Below are 18,911 nucleotides of genomic sequence, written 5' to 3'. Positions count from 1 at the left end.
ATATGGTATAACTTAGATTTTAAATCTCTGACTCAAATCCTTTGTGAAAAAATGCAGTAAGAAAAAGAAAGTGGTCAAAGAAATCAACATATTTCTCATCTCTGGTCATACTTTTTTTCAGGGCCTGAGATGACGCCCTTACCTGAGCAGCCTGTGGCTGAACAACCACATAAAGTGGAAGAAGAAAATAAGGAGAATGTTCCTGCTAATGAGAAAACTGACAATTATTATAAAGGTATAAAACAATGTAAGCTTTTCAAGTTAATAGCAATACATATACAAAAGCTGATTGGACTGGTTTGATTTATTTTTGATTAGATTGGTTGGATTTATTTTAACTCTAAAACTCCTATAATCATTTTATTTCCTACTTAATTTTTAACTTACCGTATAGACGTTTCAGCGTATGAGATGAAATCCTTATCTCCTACAACTTTTTCCATGAGGTGTTATGAAGTTTAATAAGATTCTCTTGGTAATTGTCTATAATTAACATAGGGTTTATCATTAGCAGTATGGTTATTTGTTCACATTAGTAACAATTGACCTAATTTTATGGTGAGTTAACCAAAATTTATTTGGAGGTGTGTGTCAGCTTTCTAGGGCTTCTTGAAACAAAATACCACAAACTGGGGCTCAAAGCAAAAGAAATTTGTTCTCTCACAGTTCTCACAGAAGCCAGAAATGCAAAATCAGAGCTTTGGCCATGCCAGCCTCTCTCCAAAGCCTCTAGGAGACTATCTTCCCTTGCATCTTCCAGCTTCTGGTAGCCCCAGGAGTTCCTTGGCTTGTAGCAGCAGAACTCCAATCGCTGCATCTGTCTTCACAAGTTCTTTCTGTGTTTCCATGTCCAAATTTCCCTCTTCTCAATAATGACACCGTTTTGGATTAGGAGCCCACCTACTCGCATGTGACTTTGTCTTAACTAATTAAATCTTCAATGACTTAAATTCCAAATTAGGTCACATTCTGAGGTACTGAAAGTTAAGACTTCAACATAGCTTTTTGGGGCAAACAAAATTCAACCCATAACAAGATGACTTTGAGATGTTTGGAAGGTCCACTGAACTTCAATTTATTCACCGTTCATCGTATGGGGCTTTCTTTCCATGTCCTTACAAGGTCCACCATTGTAAAATGTGAAAAATTCATAAGAAACTCTTGTTAAAAATTAAATATAATTGAGATTAAATCTAATTATCCTGGAATCTTTAATAATATTAATCAAAGAAAAAAATAGAAATACAATTAAGATATACACATACACTCAAGTACTTTGAAAATTATAATATGTAAGTTGTATTTCTGTATGTTCTTTGGTGAATCACTGTCCTCTTTTGTAGGTTAAAAAAATCCCTGATGCTCAGAGAGGTCAATTGCCAGGTTTCATAGCTACGAAGAAGCAGAGTCAGGAGTGGTGTCCAGTCTGTTCACCACAGGCTGCCTCTACTGTATGCAAAATGATGCAGTTATTTCCTTTTCAGGATGTACCTCTATTTTGAATTACCAGAGGGTAAATAAATCAAGAGCCTGATGATTATTTTGATTAAAGAAAAAAATCTTTCTTACACACACACACATATATTTACACTAAAGGATTATATTATGACTTGCTTTTTTCATTTAACAACTCCAGAGCTCTTTTCACATCTACCTCATTATTTTTAATGGATATATACTATTCCATAAAATTAGTTCCATAATTTATCCACTATCTTATTAAAGAATTAGATTATGTGCAGTTTTTTCCCTCGTACATTCTTCTCATGTACACTTGGATGTATCTCTCTTTGGATAGATACCTAATACTGGAATTTTTGAATCAAGGATAAATCTTTTAAAATATTGATAGATACCACAAATTGTACTCCAAAACTTATCTACCAATTTACATCCCCCAAGAATGCGCCACAATATCACATCACATACAATGAATATTGTTAATCGTATTTTGTGAATAAGTGAGAATTTTTCATTACTGTTTTAATTTGCACTCTGATTACTTTTGAACCTGAGAATTTTTCTCTGTATTTATTGGGCATTTTTATTTCTACTTCTGTGATTTACCTGTTCATATCCTTGGCCCATTTTTCTATTAGGTTGTATTTTCATTTGTTTGTAGGGGCTCTTTTTATATTTAGTATATTAATCTTTTCTCTATGGTAAAAGTAACAAGTATTTTCTCCCAAGCTGTTGCTTATCTTTAAACTTATTTAGGTATCTTAATCACAGAGAAAATTTTATGAGATCAATTCTTGATTAATTTCTTCTTCATTTTGTATCTTATTTAGGTAGGCCTTATCCAATCCAAGATATTAAATTATTTCCCAATTTTTGGATAATTTTATGTTTTGGTTAAAACTCTTAGGTCTTTTTTTTTTTTTTGAGGTACGCGGGCCTCTCACTGTTGTGGCCTCTCCCGTTGCGGAGCACAGGGTCCGGACGTGCAGGCTCAGCGGCCATGGCTCATGGGCCCAGCCGCTCTGCGGCATGCGGGATCTTCCCGGACCAGGGCATGAACCCATGTACCCTGCATCAGCAGGCGGACTCTCAACTACTGCGCCACCAGGGAAGCCCAACTCTTAGGTCTTAAATCCAATTATTTTTGTATATGGCATAAAATATGCATAAAATTTTACATTTTTCAAGGAGGATTGCCAGTTGTCTAACACTAGTTCCCTACTGATATGAAACTCACATTTAATATAATCTAAATTCCATTTGAAATTGGTCAGTTGCTACCTTTTTATTGTTTCTTTGATCTGTCTTTCCCTACAAAAATACCATAGTGTTTTAATTTTTATACTTTCGTAACTCATAACATGAATATTGAGCTGTGATTTCCTTTTATTTCTCCATAGATCTAGCCCAGAAATTCTTCAAAATTAATGGCAGTGTGTGTGTGTGTGTGTGTGTGTGTGTGTGTTGGGGAAATGAATATATTTATTTATATACTAAACACACATATACATTCATGTGTGTAAAATTTTCTGTCATTTCTCGAGATTTTAGAAAGGGGAGACATGCATATGAATGTTCAGTCTGGCATCTTGATCCAATTTACTTTGACTCTGGTTGGGTGGGTATGTCCATTATTTTTGAATTACAACCAGCCTCACTGACACCTCTTAAGAGCAGGATTCTTTATGTGCATATGTAAATGTGAATGTATTGGGGAGATCTTGATTGTTATTGAAGTATGTGCTTTTTAAGCTGAACTATTACAGTCTAACAGAAGGTTCAAGGGCAAGTGAATGCTTCTTACTTGGCTAAAATTTGACAATGTTAATACAAACAGTGATAATATTACACATCTACAAATCCTTTGGGACCTATTATACATCTATATATGTTTTTTTGTAATTTCCTTAATAATTTCTTTTCAGAAAGAGTCAGTTAGCATAAGGATACTAGTTTGGCTTTTTTCCCCATGAATTTTATTTTTGACCCTTGCCCCACTTGTTATTTTGTAGCTGAAGAATGTCTCAAATACTTTTATTATTCTTTTCTTGGAATTAGTTAGTGCATACGTTTTAAGAAAAAAAAAATCTGGTAAGGAAAAATGTAAAAGGAACAAGAAGTGACTTAGCAAGCTGCTGATAATTTTTGATCGTATGTTTTTAGATGTGTTTACAACACAAAATCCAAATGACACACGGTCTGAAATATCTGTGAGAGCAGCAACTGACCTGAATTTCTCTCTAAGAAACTGTATGTACTGAAAGGTACCATTGCAAATATGAAGCACCCTTAAAGCAAGATTTCAAAATAGCACTACAGAGTATTGGGTAGGAAAAAGATCTTAGTGGAGCTAATGTCGTCAGGGAGTCTTAGTTCCTGAAATAGGGAGACTCCACCATAGCCATTGCATTGATAAATTCAGAAGGCAAGGATGTTCTTATATTTCTTAGCCTCATATTTTTGGTTTGTGTGGAAAGAAAAATGAAATAACTAAATTTAGGACTCTAGAAAATTGTTTTTTCTTAAACCCACATTTTTACTGCTTTCTGCTTTGCACTTTCAGCTTCAAATGTTATTTCTTTTTTGCATCTTTCCACCAAGTGTAACTATTGATCGATAAAACTGTTGCCAGCATGTGACTCTGGAGGCCATTAAAAGTCTCTAAAGTACCTATACCACATCTTTCACCTTGAAGTGTCAATAGCTCATATCTATGAAAGTCAAGAAGACAAGGAAAAGGGGATGAAAATAAATAAGGCAAGAGAGCATATTTCTGGCTATGACAATATTCAATATTGGGAAAAGCCAGACTCAGCAATGCCTAATTATTAATAAAGCTACTTGACAATAACGAAATATTTTGAGCAATTCCAAAATTTGGGGCATAAATGGATAGGGACATTTCAAGGGCATACATTAATTAGACAAACCTCTCATGGGAATTTTGCTTGCACACAGCAGACAACATCTTGAGCCATTTGGGATAAGACATACAGAGCCAATTCTTAAACAGACCAGGTACCTCAAATTCCCTTAGGAAATGGATTATTGAAGACCACAGGACCCATGGAAAAGATTCCAAAACCCTAACTTGTCTTCCTATAATTCAGGTCCCCAAAGGATTGTCAAAGTTGTACTGGGATAAGAAATTTTGGCCATTTTAAAAGGGGCCCTAACAGAGGGAGACATGTTGACATGGTGGGGACATTCTGGAGGAGCAAGCTCCCCAAGGAGATGGAAATCTCCAGAAAAATTTTGACTAACAATTCTTTTAGTCCCTAAAACGATGAGAGCAAGGCAGTAGTGAGACAATCCAGACATTTTTCTCCAAAATCAAGTCTGAAGGTTGCATAGCAGAGTTAAAGGATTACTTACCAATTGTTCCAGCCCTGCCTGAATCTGTGTCAACTCTGGTAACGGATTCTTTTTTCCATCCTTCCTTGCCAACAAGATATCTGTGCTGTTTGTAGGCTCAGTAGAAATCTTCCTAGAAGTGGGGTTGCCTGTACTTCATATGGAACTTTATCGACTCCTGTATGAAGCAATTTAACTGAAAGTGCCAACTTCGTGGGGAGAACAATGGTCCTTCAGTCACAATTGTTCCCAAATACACTCTTGCTGACATACCTCCAGATGGAAACATTGTAGACTGAGATATATACTAAATCAGGCCTGAAAATCCTTGATTTGTAGCCCCAAATCTTTAGGGCCAAAACTCTGTTTTGAGTAGTTAACATGCATGTGTTTCCAGTTTGCAAGAACATTTATGTTACAACTCTTTCATGTCACCACCCTGACCAGCAACCAACTTGTCCTGAAGTGACAGTATCACTTCAAGGCCTGTTCAGGGAGCCATGTGAAGCCAATGTCTCTCATCCAATAGATCTTCCATACTGTCAAAGGAAGCCTGTGGCTCCATGCTCCCAGTTTTTCCTCACTCTTGCAAATTGGAGGCATATTAATCCCACCTCAAGCAACCCATTATCATACAAACATCATTCTTCAAAGCCTTCTTCTTTCCCCTCCTTTAAGGTATCTCAGGAAAATGTCAACATCTTTCTCTTTGTTTTTTTTGTTTTGATATTTTTTGTCTCCTTTTCTTCTATTTTTTTAGCTTAAAAATTGCCTAATCACAAATGTTGAGTCATTATTTTTATATGCTGATAATCCATTATGCCTTTTCGTAGATGAACTCGTCAATGAAACAACGACATTACCACCTCCTGAAACAGTCAGCAATGAAGAAGAAAGTAAAGAACCTATTGAAAAAACTATTCACGGTATTAAAGTTACAATACTGTAGTCAGACCTGGAGCTTATCATTATATGACTTAAAAATTTAACTTTCATTAATCTGAGTATTTCGTAAAGTAATAACATGCTTAAAGAATTTGTACTACTACAATTTAAAGTCACTCTAAAATCTTTTAAATGGTAAAAAAATCTAAGACTCAATTTTCAGATTTACTTGACAAGCGATAGGAAGTGAGCTCTTTTTAAAATACAACTTTATTTTAGTAAAATGTATTACATTTATATTTATATTAAATATATATTTATCTAAAATATCATGTGTGTATAAATATATATTTATATAAATATATTTAATACATTTTAATATAATTTTAAAATAATGATATAACAATCACATGCTTGAGAAGTAAACTTGCCTCTGCTTAGCGTCAATTGTTGGTGTTTCCTAAGATTATTAATGGGGGAAAGTTCAGAGTGAGAGTTTACAAAATCAAAATTATCATTTTACTTTTTCTGACAAGAAAATTGTTCCTTATAAAATACTTGTGAAAAAATAACAACCCAGGATGGCTCTCCTCTCAGGTCTTGAAAGAGGAGTGGTCTAATTGAAGACAGTGGACTGTTATTACATGAAACCCTATGTTCTCCAGTTCATGCAATCCAAGTATGTTTCTCATATGATTACTCTAATATTATTCACTTTCTTGATATATTTAAATATAGAAATCTGATCATCCTGGTTGGCCCCTTCTTAAATATCTTCAGTAATTTTCTACTAGGTTTGGGGTCATATTATAAGTTCTTAAACAGGCATTCAAGTCTGAAATGATCTGACCATTGAAGAACTTGCCAGTGTCATCTCTGGTCACATTCCTCACCCACATTCTCCACCCCAGAATACCTGAAGCTCTCAGAGCTTACCGAACCTGCTTATGACACCTGAGTTTGCTCACAGTGGAATGACCTCTCTCTTACATAGTTTGTCTGGCAAACAATTTCTAGTCCTCTGAGCCTATACAGGAGCATCGTCTCCCTCTCAAAGTGTTTCTGGCTTTTGGAAGTTGAATTAGATCCCTCTGTGCATACCACTTGTGCATCTCTATGAAAGCCCTCATTACCCTGCAACATAATTAACAGTGATTCTTGTCTGTCCCCCAAATTGAGAGTGTGCATAAGACCTTGTTCATTTATGTAACTTTAATGCCAACCACAGGGTCTGGCACATGATAGGAACTCAAGGTATAACTTTTAGATGACTAAAGTAACAAACGAATGAATGTTCTATCAAAAATTTACTGAAGCCAAATTACCTTATTTTGTTATCATGTTCTATTTTGTTTTTTAAACAGAACCAATCCAGAGTCCAAATGAGCCTGCATTTTGGACAATGTTAGCTAAAGGTAAACTCATAGTAGTTAGGTAGCTGGGAAAATGTTTTGGTTTTCTAAAGTCTTCTGTAAGAAAGCCAAGATCAGTGTAAATTGTTCTAATACTAAGAATTAATAAGTCAACATTTTGCTGCCATCATCACATGTAATAGCAAATGCAAAACAAACCCAGAAATCTGATCAGTGTCACACATTTTCTGATTCTCTCCCCAAAACTCTTATTTTCCTACAAATGTTGCAATCTAGTCATTTACTTTATGATTAAAAATGTTAAATAAGGCTCTTGCTCAATATAATCCCTCTTTGTATTTGGAGCAGTATGCACATGGAGAGGCATGAATGAATGCAAGGTATATATCAAAATATATGCATGCATAAAAGTAATATATAAACCATAAAGGTACAATCATGCATGTATAAATGTAACATGCATAGCATTTGTATGTATGCATGTATAAATGTAACATGCATATCATCTATATATACATACATGTATAAATAGAATTCATTTATCACACACATATATGCATGTGTTATAAATGTGAAATATATACCATATTCAGTGGATTCTAACTTGCAGATTCTGTATTTGTGAATTTACCTGTATCTAAAATTTATCTGGAACCCTCCACTTGCAGAACTTTCACAGTCATTTGTGGACACACACAGAGTAGCAAAAAAAATTTAATTGCCTGATGCTCTTGTTCCGAGCTGAGGTAGAACAAAGGACTTCTTTTTTCAGCTCTCATGCTTTAAACAAGTTCCTTTTTTGTGGTCTACTTAGTGCTGGGTGTTTCGCATTTTTGTGCTTTCTGTTGGCGATTTTGCTATTTTAAATGCCCCCCAAGTATAGTAGTACAATGCTGTTTAATGTTCCTAAACACAAGAAGGCTGTGATGTACCTTAGGAGAAAAGTGTGTGTATTATATAAGCTTCATGTAGGTGTGAGTTATAATGCTGTTGATTGTGAGCTCAGTGTTGATGAGTCAGCAGTATATACTAAATAAAGTGTCTCTAAACAGAAACACACACATAAAACAAGGTTAGATATTGATTGGTTGATGAAAAGTAGTGACCAGAGGCTCACAGGAACCTAACCCTGTATTTCCCTTAGGAACAATGATGGTTCAGTATTCACTAATTCAGTGCTCACATAGCTTAACCATGACTACCATGAACAATGAGAATAAGCTGTATACACACACACATATTCACACACAAAAGTAAGTGAAGTTTGTTTACCGTAACACCAGTTTATTGTTTTAACAGCTATAAATGCAACCACCAATGAGGACAACCAACGAGATCAATTTTCTCACCCAATTCCAAGTGAGAACAAAATACTTCAATTAAAGGGATACATAAATACTTTCACACATTTTAGTGTCTACATGGTGATACTGTTTTCCTCAGTAAGGTATAGAATATGTAACAAGGTAGCATGGTGGCTGACATCATACCAGAGAGGACATTTACAGTTTTAGGAAAGTTATGGTTCCTAAACGGTGTTCTTCAATGACCACATTGCAGATGACTATTTCCATCTTCCTGTTTTGTAACTTATATTCCTGAAACAGTAAACCAAATGAAGGAGTAGGCAAGTGAACAATATTTAGGATGCAGTTGTCTTAAATTGACAGACTTTTTTAGAGCAGTTTTAGGCTTATAGAAAAATTGAGTAGAAAGTACAGAGTTCTCATATATTCCCCCTGCTCAGTTTCCCCTGTTATTGATATCTTCCATTGGTGTTCCATTTCATAACAAGGCAATATATTAATTTTCCCCAAACCTCTGTCCTACAAAAAGACATTGAAAAAGAAATAGCATCTGATAATACATCTAAGGCCTGTCACCTCAATTCTGTACTGGATTATTTGACAAGTACAGCCACTTGCCTTTCAGTGCATCAAGAAAACAGAGTCAGTCTTCTTTGTTTAGAAAAGTGATATACAGTAATGACAAATGCTTTAGAAATATTTTGTCTTTTCAAGTAATTAAAATGAGCATCACTGATTTTCTATTACGTATTGAGCACATACTACACTATACATACATTATTATGTCAGCCCTCACAGCAACTCCATGAAAGTTGGTATTATCTCCATTTTACTGATGAGGAAACTGAGGCTTAGAGGAAAAAAAAAAAAAAGCTGTCCAAACTTGTAATTCGCTTTTCTATAATTTCCAGTGGTTAGGAATTTCAAACCCTTCTCTAGTTTTGACCACCACCTTGATAAACAAAATGTACTATAAGTACACCTATTTACAAAGACCCTTTTAAGGAATAGCAAAGCAATTCAGGAGCACAGTCCATTTTAACCTAATTTGTTTATTCCCAAAATAATCTCCCTCAAAGTCAAGATATCAGTCATTGACAACTGTGTACATTTCACTCCCCTTGGCCTAGGATTGCACTTGGACAATTACAAGTTTTTTAAATATCAGAGAGTTAGACATGGGAGCTTGTCATTGCTTATTACCAAAATATCATTACCTAGAAAATCATGAAAACCGTTGGAACTTTTGGGTGGTAGGAGGTTGGGGGAAAGGAGAGAAATAGCAACATGGTTATTTAAAGTCACCATTAAATGCCTATTAAGTCAGACATATATTTAGGAAGATATAAAATTTGGCAGTAAAGATATATTTTCATTACTTTAGTAAAAAGACTTTTGACGTTTCTGGATCCAGACATGATTTTTATTATATAATGTATTTTAGAAATTTAACTAAATTTCCATTTCTTTAACATCAAGTACACTAGATTTGATCACGGTAATAAAATGGCAAATTCAGTTCATTTTTTTTATAAACTTATTTATTTTTGGCTGTGTTGGGTCTTTGTTGCTGCATGCAGGCTTACTCTAGTTGCGGTGAGTGGGGGCTACTCTTCGTTGTGGTGCGCAGGCTTCTCACTGCAGTGGCTTCTGTTGTGGAGCACGGGCTCTAGGCGCGTGGGCTTCAGTAGCTGTGGCATGCGGGCTCAGTAGTTGTGGCTCGCGGACTCTAGAGCTCAGGCTCAGTAGTTGTGGTGCACGGGCTTAGTGGCTCCATGGCATGTGGGATCTTCTGGGACCAGGGCTTGAACCCATGTCCCCTGTGTTGGCAGGCAGAGTCTTAACCACTGCGCCACCAGGGAAGCCCGCAAATTCAGTTCTTAAGCCTTGTGGAGAAAGCATTGTAGTACATCATCCTTTTAGCTTAAAAGAAAGTCAACGTATGTCCCAACAGTAGAATTGCATCTTCCTCTCTTGAAGGACTAATCCCTTGTGTGTAATTTCATCACATTTTTAATAGCAATCTCTTCAGAGTCTTGAATTGTTTTTCTTTTATATTATTCAGGGAGGAAGTCTGATACATATTTTAACATCTGGTAACCTGGGTTTGATACCAAATTTTGCCACTTATTAGCTATGTACCAAGGGCAAATCCATAAACTTCTGTGATCCTGGAAAATGGAGCAAAGGACAGCTCCCCCAAGATTGCTGTGAAGGGGAAAGGTAAAAAAGTTAAGAGTACTTGGCCGTAGGGAGTGGCCTATAGCCTTCTCCTTTGCATTGCATGAGGGTAGCGGGGAGAATTCAGTGAAGACTCCGGGTGGTGAAGGCTTCTCTTCAGTTGCTTTGCGATCCTTATTCCTCCAGGAAAACGTGCCGAACAGAGTCACTCTTTCCCATTGCATTTTCTTTCTTTCCTCTCAGACTCTGATGTGAATGCTACAGATGAAGACTACCTGGCAGAACTACAGGAAGCCAAATTAAAGTTAATGCTGGGCCTCTTGTTGATGACTCTCTTCCTTTTTGTCATCCTCTTGGCAACCTGTAGTGCCGTGATGTACAAAATGAAGACAATGAAGTAAGTCTACAGACCTCTGGAGTCTTTAAAACACATGAGAGGAAACACCCAACCTGCTCTCTTTAGTAGAGTGCTAGGCAAACGTGACTCCCAAGTTCATAAGGTATTCATTTTGGCTCCATTTCCCCTATTTGGAAAGGAGCATGGGGCTGTCTCTCAGGGAATATCCCACTTGGACTTTTTCCCAATATTTTAAATAGTCATCTAGAGATAGAAACAACCCTAGTCAATTGGAAAGGATATAGAGAATCTAGAAATGCATTCTCTTTTAATAGCCTTGAAACAAAAGGGCTATGACCTCTGTTCTAAATAGCACATCTGTGTAGGGTCTAACATTTTTCATTCATTTATATAGTGTTATAATAAATAGCTAATACATTGGATAGAATTCATATATCACTTTAAGATGCTTTTCTAAGCCAAGCTGCAAACGTACACAATTAAAAACAATTTTTGATGTATGTATTTTTTTTTCAGATATAAAAAAGCTTATCAGAGTGGTGAATACTCTATCAACCCAGAGCTGGCAACTCTTTCTTACTTTCATCCATTAGAAGGCGTATCAGACACATCTTTCTCTAAGACTGCTGAGAGCAGCACATTTTGGGGCACCACTTCTTCAGAATTAGGAAATCAGACACAAGGTCAAAATCTAGGACAATGGACATGTTATCCACAGGCTCCGATGAGACAGGCATGAATGATGAGTCAGACTTCAGAGTGAGGAACAGAGAGAGGAACCCACTGATGAATAGACAACTTTAATTTTTTTGTCATAAAAAATAGCTTGGTGACACTCATGTTATGATTTGGAAACTCTGCTGAGACCTTCGAACTTTCTGGTGTTTTAAAAGGAGGGCATATTCAATAAAAAATCTCTCAGCTATAAAAACTATTTAATGGAAAGAAATAGAAGGAAATAAGGTGTGGAAAACTTCATCAAGTAAAACTGATCCTGGAAAGTGACTTAAGGAAAGTATTCATTCTAGGCTGGTTGTTTTTAAAATGAGAACATTTAGTTTTTTACCTTACTTGGGGGCATTTTGAGGACTTTCAGGCTAATCACTACTAACTATGCCCCTCCCCACCACCAAAGCAAAAAAAACACACCTGTTCATGTTTTACTGGCAAAACAGGTGCGCCGTATCAAGAGACAAAACTAGCACTAGAGACTCTTAGCATTCTTCAATTGTTTCCAAGTCATCAGGGTCCTCTCATAGGACAGTAAGATTTAGGACCTTCTAAAGTATCCATAACCATTTGAGATAACATTGTTTTTCAGAAGAAAAGAAAGGAAGGAGGGATCCCAGCCTGTAATTTCCTAGAGGGGGATCCATGGACCCTGAATTTTTTAGAGCTGGAGGACCCTTCCTTCTCTCTTCCCCCAAGCACCCAGGCTCAGTATGTGCTATTGAAAGAAAAGCAAACATCTCAAAGACTAATTGAAGTCATCAGTGACTTATGAGCCTATCTATCCTAGGAGTATTTCAGTTTACAAAGAAGAACAATGGAATAGGGAACTGTTTCCCTTTTAGGAATCAGTTTCAACTGGAAGGATTTTAGGGACATGTACCAGGTCCTTTGTGGATATGTGTTGATGATGGGAAGGGAAAGAACTTGTCCTCCTAAATTCTCACCTACTTTATGCTAGGCACTTTGGTACATTACAGCACACTGAATTCTACTACCCTATGAAAGACAAGTTTATTTTACAGATCAAGAAAGGAGAACTCGGGTAAGTCAGATACCTTGCCTAAGATCACCTGCTAGAGAGAGGCAAAGTTTAGATGTGCTTCACAGCTGAGGTTCTCTCCATGATCCATGAAGGTTAATAGCCAAACTTATTATAAGTCAAAGGATGTTGTTTAGGAACAAGGTAGGCATCCACAAGGCAGGAGATTCCTTAATCCAAGGGTCCTTTCAGCTCTTGGGAAATTGTTTTCTCTACCTGTAGGTTAGGTCTTTATGAACCTTCTTCCCCATGGAGGACAGACACACACTACACCCACCTGATGCGGCCCTACCATCTGTTCTCTAGGTCATTCCCTCCCTCGTTATTTTCTCCCCTGACGCCAGCCCCAACCTCCCCATTGGCTGGGAAAGCTACGAAGCTCCGCCTTCGAGTAGCAACGGACTATATAGCGGTACCCTGGCTGGAGAAGAGGCGGCAGGGTGTGTGTTAAGCTTTGCGTGCTTTTGCCGTCAGTGCACACAATTTTCGAAGCCAGAGGAGGTGACCTTGAGCAGTAGCCCATGCTGCCCTCCGTGGGTTACTTTTGCCATTTTCCATGCCCTTTTGACAGCCCCGGGGGTCGGTGCCAGCGTTTGTGCTGCCAGTTCAGGCACCGGGAAATGCGGTGGGAACTGAGTGAGGCAGCTCGTGGCAGCAGCTTGGAGGTGCCCGGAGTGCAGCGGAGCCATGTTGAATCCATAGGTGAGAAAAGGCTTGTGGGTAGAATGTCAGGTGGGCTTGGGGAGGGGTTGGCTACGAACCGTTCCCACCTTTTTACTCCACCCACCCTTGGAAGGGACCACGAATTTTCTTGCTTGGAAAGAGGTGTAAGGGTTGCTTTTGTCTCCAGTACTAATGTACTGTACCTTGAGAAAATTACTCAATATGGCTTTACTATGCCTAAAAGGGCCAAAAGGGATGTTAACTATATGTATTTTTTAAATTGGTATCTCATCCTCAGTTGGCATTACTTGCAGATACCATTGTAGGTAGCATTGTAAAGTGCAGTCATGGTGTTGGGGGCGGGGCATGAAGAATGTCAGGTAGTCCTTACTGAAGTTCGCTTTCTTCTGCCCCCTCCCCTAGCCTAGAAGCGAGGAGAGGGTCATACAGCCCAGGCTGGTGTGTATGTGTGCTGGGAGGAGGAGTGTCTTTTCATTTGTCCCCTGCTGACCCTCCATCCCATGACTAAACCTGGATTTCCTAAACAGGTTGTCTGGACCTCTGATGTGTTTGTTTCCTCTTAAAGGACAAAATAAAACCAGTTCCTTTTTAACTCGTTTCCCCCCATTCCGAAACACCCTTGCATTTCCTTTCTCTGATGCCCATAATCTGTCTCTTCCCCAGCCCTCAAAAAGGGCTGTTTACTCCCACCTACCTACTTAAGGGCAATTCCTATAGAGTGGCTATTATGGGCAAGAGGAAAACAAGCACTTGCCTTCGAACGAGGAACCAAGTTGTTAAGAGTTCCCAAGAGTAAATCTTCCCAGCATCGCACACCCAAGTTCAGGAGCCTTAAGGGCTAGTCCTTAGTCCCTCTTACTTCGCCCCTCCCACGTCAAGTGTGTTCGACATATACCGAGCAGTGAGGGTGCTATGCAAGATCCTGTTTGAGGACGTTCTTCGAGAGCCTTTTGGGTGGTCACACTGTTCCTGAAACCGTGGAGCAGGGGCGTCCCAGGGACATTCGGGAAGATGGTTGGCTTAGGCGGGTCATCCGCAGAGAATCTCCGCCCCAGTAACAGAGAGCTCAGCTTCCAGGCCGGCTCTACGTGGGTGGCCACCCCGCCCCCAAGGCTCCGGAGGGGGGGAGCGGGGCGGGGCCAAAGTCACGTGGCCAGGGAGGCAGGGCGAGGAGTGTGCTGTGGACCGGCGTGTGCGGACCGGTGATGGCAGCTCCTGGGAACGCGGGATCCTAGAAAGGCATGCACAGTAAGATGCACGTGCGTGGTCTTGTGTGGTTTTATCCTCGCTTCCTGTCACCCATCCGCAGTATGGAATTACTCTAAGGAGCTTCCTGGGCTCTGGGGAAAGGTGATGGGTGGGGTGGGACCCCGGTTGTGGCGAAGAGGATTTACAAGTCAGAAGGAGCTGTTTCCAATCACCTGTAGCCTGAGCGAAGGTTGTAAGTGTGCCTCAGACTTCAAAATTTGCCCTCCAAATCTAGCTTCTGATGGAGCAAAAAAGTTTTAAACTTCTGACATGGAGGGAAAGTACAGCTTTTTGTTTGTTTTTTCAATAGCATCCCAACGCACTGCTTAAATAGCCTTTCCTGAATCATGGCAACCAGATAAAACCCAGCTTATGCCAAAATGCAGTTCTAGCTGGTTACCCAGAGTTTACTCCCCTTTCCAAGTTTATTTAAAAAGCAATTCGCGCCATTTGTTTATGTTTGGAACATAGAATAGTTCTCATTCTTGTGCCGGCTCTTCGCCTTCTTCCTACTCCATCAAAATGCCCCGCACCTTTGTTACACACGTTGTTTTGGATTGCAATAGAGTTGATTTCTTAATAGAAAACAAATGGTAAATTGAAACGCTAGCGAGCCAGGAGAAAGCTCATTGTGTAAAGAGGAAGCACATGTGTGTTATCAAAACATGTAGGTTATCTAAAATAAATTCAGAGTTTTAACGAGTGTAATTTGGACATCTCATATCTGAAATTTCTTGTTTGGGAGAAGAGAGAAGTATGTAAATTATCCCATAATTTCCATAGGGAAGTATATCTTGGAGAGAGGGAAGAGGTGGGGATTTCCTTAGTGAAAAGTCAGGAAAGGAGCTGCCAGGTATTGTGAAGAGCCATGACCAGCAGCCTGATCTCTTGTCGCTATCCTGGGTTTCCTCAGGAGTGTGGCTCCAACTGGCCTGGAGTTCTATTTTTTTGATTTTGTTTCAGGTTTTTTTAACGGTTGGTTGGTTGTGGAAGGGTGTGTTTTGCTTAATTTGGTGTTTGAGGCATTCTGTAGAATATCAGGGCCCTTAGTGAGAATGTTAAGAACCACTAAATTAAGAAAACTAACGTTTTTAAAAAACTTTCTTGTGACAGAGGAGATATATTGGTGTGTGAGACTATGTACAGTTCTGTGTAAGAGGCCTTCGACTATTTGAACTATTACCAAATTGTCACTGATTGGTAAATAATAAGGTGAATCGTGTATATCCAAACCGTGTCATGTTTGACACAGTTTAATATGTATACACGTGGCCTATCTCACAGATGTATAGTTACTCTAGTAATAAGACACGAATGTACTTTAATGTCATGGGAATGAGCTAGACATTTGAAAGACTTAATCAGTGATAGCCGTTGACATTCTCATTCCAGGAACTGACCTGTTAGTCAACAATTCCCTGCATTTAAGGCTGGGTTTGGAAAAGTTAATGTCCTTGTGATAGGAAACTCATTGTCCAGGATATTCTGGAATCCACATTTCATCTTAAGTGATGTTTAAAGATAAACTCATCTTCCATTAACAACACTAGGCACAACTATGGAAGAATTGGAAAGAATCAACAAAGAAATCGAGTCAGTCAAGGCTGAGGTTGCAGAAAAGCGGAAGAGGCTCTCCAGGTTTACTTTAGCGCTTGAAGAGCTATCGCAAAGCCCCGTGGCCTCCTTGAGTGACACAATTGTGAGACAAGGTTTTCCTGAAAATAGCCTGCTCCCAAAAGAACAGTGGAATGAACCGTCAAAGAGCAAAGAGAGTCAGCCTAGAAAGTACGTGATGGACCACAGATGTCCAGCAACTGACCTTGAATATGATCCCTTGCTCAATTATTCTGCAGGGCTTCTTGGGGCATCTAAAGCAAAGCAGGGTGAGACTGACAGGCAGCACTTCTGGAAAAAATCTGTGGGTGGAAATTGCCACAAGTCCCTGGAGAGCCAAAGACCTTATGTTTCACCAATACGAATTAAAATAAATCTTCAAGATTCTGATGAAGATGACCTTGTAATGGATGTACCTCCAATCATTCCTACTTCTAAGAAATCTAAACCATTTAGAGGCTTTAAATATCAGAATATGGATGAAAAGATACAAGTATCGCCCCTGGAGGAGAGAAATCTTCAGATCAGTGGTATAGAAGAGGAAAAAATAGATGAAACCCAGCTAACCACACAAACAGATGATGACAGTAACAAGTTCGAACCACCAAAATCACACCTGAAAACCTCACTAGATACTAAAACTAACATAAACTTGTGTGTTGTTAAAAACCACATTTCTAAGATGGAAAGCTTCGATGGTGAGGAAAAGCATGTCTGTATTTCAGGAGGAAGTATAACTTGTGCACCGCTCAGTGACAAAGAAATACAGAAGGAAAGTCATAATGAAAGTTATCCAAAGAGCAGAAGACATGTAAATACAATTGATGATACTCAAAAAGAAGAAACTGAATGGCGATACTCACCAAGCCAACTCCAGTTCTCTTATTCAGACAATCACGTGAAAGACAAAGTTCTGAGAGTACAAGACGACAGTCAAGACTTCACTACTTTTGAAGACAACAGATTAGTTGAATTTGATTTTGGTAAGGAATGTACTGAAGATGACACTCCCTCTGAGGCTGATGACACTGTGAAGGAATGTCTTCGAATTTTCAATAAGTTCACACGAAGCAAAGCTCGTAAGGGAGAGACTGCTAAGCAGGTTGGTCACTTTTTAAAAAATCCTTTTCCTAAGTCTAAAGGAGTTTCCCTTAAATATATATTCTCTATATTCTAAACTATAGAATATATATAACATCTATTATATATATTTCTAATACTTATGATTAATAATGTATTAAAATAAGGCAAAACCTTGGTAATTGGCCAGCCATCATGTCTTGCAGACTTGACATTTTCCAGAGACCCTGGTATTATGTACAGTAACTTACAGTTGATTTCCCAAATTAGAGGTATCTTTTATAGGAATCTATGCATGTCAGATTATCCAAATTAAATTATTTTTTCTGAATTATTTTTTAATAATTTGCCTGGCATTTTGTAGCTTGGATTCCTGTGGCTCTTCAGGAAACATAACTTTGCTTTTACTACCCTGAAATTGGATAAGTCTTATCTTTTTCCCATTAGCCTTCAGGAAAGCAAATGGAATTAGATATGCAATATTACCAAAACATTTCTGGACCGAAAAGGAGGATTGCACACACTGCCAAGTTTGATGTGAGTCACTTTGTTTCTCTTTCTCTCCCACTTCCCACCCTCCCGGTCTCTCTCAGCAGTTTGTGAAGTACCTACCTTGTCATTTCAAGCTTTAAGTATATTCCAGTACTTGTTATCCTATTATCCACTAGGGGGCGCAAGTGGGCAGTCAATAAATTTCTTGCCTACCTGTAAGCATTTTCTGAAACCTTCATTTTTCTCCCCCATTATCTAACGTTTTCATTAAAAGAAGGTATGTTGTTTTTGTATAACCTTTTATCTATAAATTAATATGGTCAAACCTTATTATTTTCAGATTCTGTATTTGCAAATTTGCCTCTTCAGTAAAATTAATTTGTAACTTTAAAATCGAGACTCATGCTTTTGTGGTCCTCTGTACACAGGCGCAGTGGCCAAAAAAATTGAATTGAATCGCCTAACATGCACGTTCCCAACTAAGTTTGAACAAGGCAACACTGACTTCTTGTTCAGCTGTCATACTGTTAACCAAGGTCCTTACCTGCGTCTGTCTGGTGCCATGTTTTCTGCATTTTTGTGTGTTTTGTTGGTGATTTTGTTATTTAAAATGGTCCCCAAGTATAGTGCTGTCTAGTGTTCCTTGGTGCAAGAAGGCTGTGCTGTGCCTTACAGAGAAAATGTGTGTTAAACAACTTTGTTCAGGCACGAGTTTTTAGTGCTGTTGACCACAAATTCAGTGTTGATGAATCAGCATTATATACTAAATGAAGTATCTTTAAACAGAAACACGCATATAACAAGGTTATGAAACATATAACAAGGTTGATGAAACTGCTGTGACCAGATACTCACCTGTAATGGTTCAGTATTTGCTACTTCATTGTTTGCGGGACTCTGTAGAACTTAACTAGCGTGAGTAAGGGGAATTGACGGTAGTTTTTCAAAGCAATTTGAACCTCTTGTAAATTTATATTATAAATGCTGAAGTTCTTTTATGACATGTAAAGAAACTGTATAAACACTGCAGCGAGTATTATTCCTTTAACACTTTTGTGTTAAAAAGTGCTATTTAACACAAACTTTATTTCTCTGCTCTAGTC

At 38.3% G+C, this 18,911-nt stretch overlaps 2 protein-coding genes across 3 annotated transcripts in view; both read left to right on the top strand.

Annotated features, from left to right (window-relative positions):
• Window positions 1–5,757, top strand: part of MOB3B (MOB kinase activator 3B) — a 238,870-nt gene extending 233,113 nt beyond the window's left edge. Inside the window, exons 4-5 of one of the 2 annotated variants that reach the window (XR_009564354.1) lie at window positions 122–235; window positions 5,649–5,757. The gene's annotated coding sequence lies outside the window, so the exon portion shown is untranslated. Of the gene's footprint in view, window positions 1–121; window positions 248–5,648 lie in introns of both variants that reach the window. The other variant, XR_009564355.1, reaches the window with a different exon arrangement.
• Window positions 5,758–7,069: 1,312 nt separating this feature from the next.
• Window positions 7,070–18,911, top strand: part of EQTN (equatorin) — a 49,905-nt gene continuing 38,063 nt past the window's right edge. Inside the window, exons 1-5 of the mRNA XM_060301016.1 lie at window positions 7,070–7,115; window positions 10,805–10,958; window positions 13,262–13,392; window positions 16,173–17,338; window positions 17,764–17,853. Of these exons, the coding sequence (XP_060156999.1) occupies window positions 7,103–7,115; window positions 10,805–10,958; window positions 13,262–13,392; window positions 16,173–17,338; window positions 17,764–17,853 (1,554 nt within the window). The 5' untranslated portion in view covers window positions 7,070–7,102. The remainder of the gene's footprint in view (window positions 7,116–10,804; window positions 10,959–13,261; window positions 13,393–16,172; window positions 17,339–17,763; window positions 17,854–18,911) is intronic.

Source organism: Globicephala melas, chromosome 6 (assembly GCF_963455315.2).
Source record: "Globicephala melas chromosome 6, mGloMel1.2, whole genome shotgun sequence".
Lineage (NCBI taxonomy): Eukaryota > Metazoa > Chordata > Mammalia > Artiodactyla > Delphinidae > Globicephala > Globicephala melas.
This window is presented reverse-complemented; position numbering and strand designations above follow the sequence as displayed.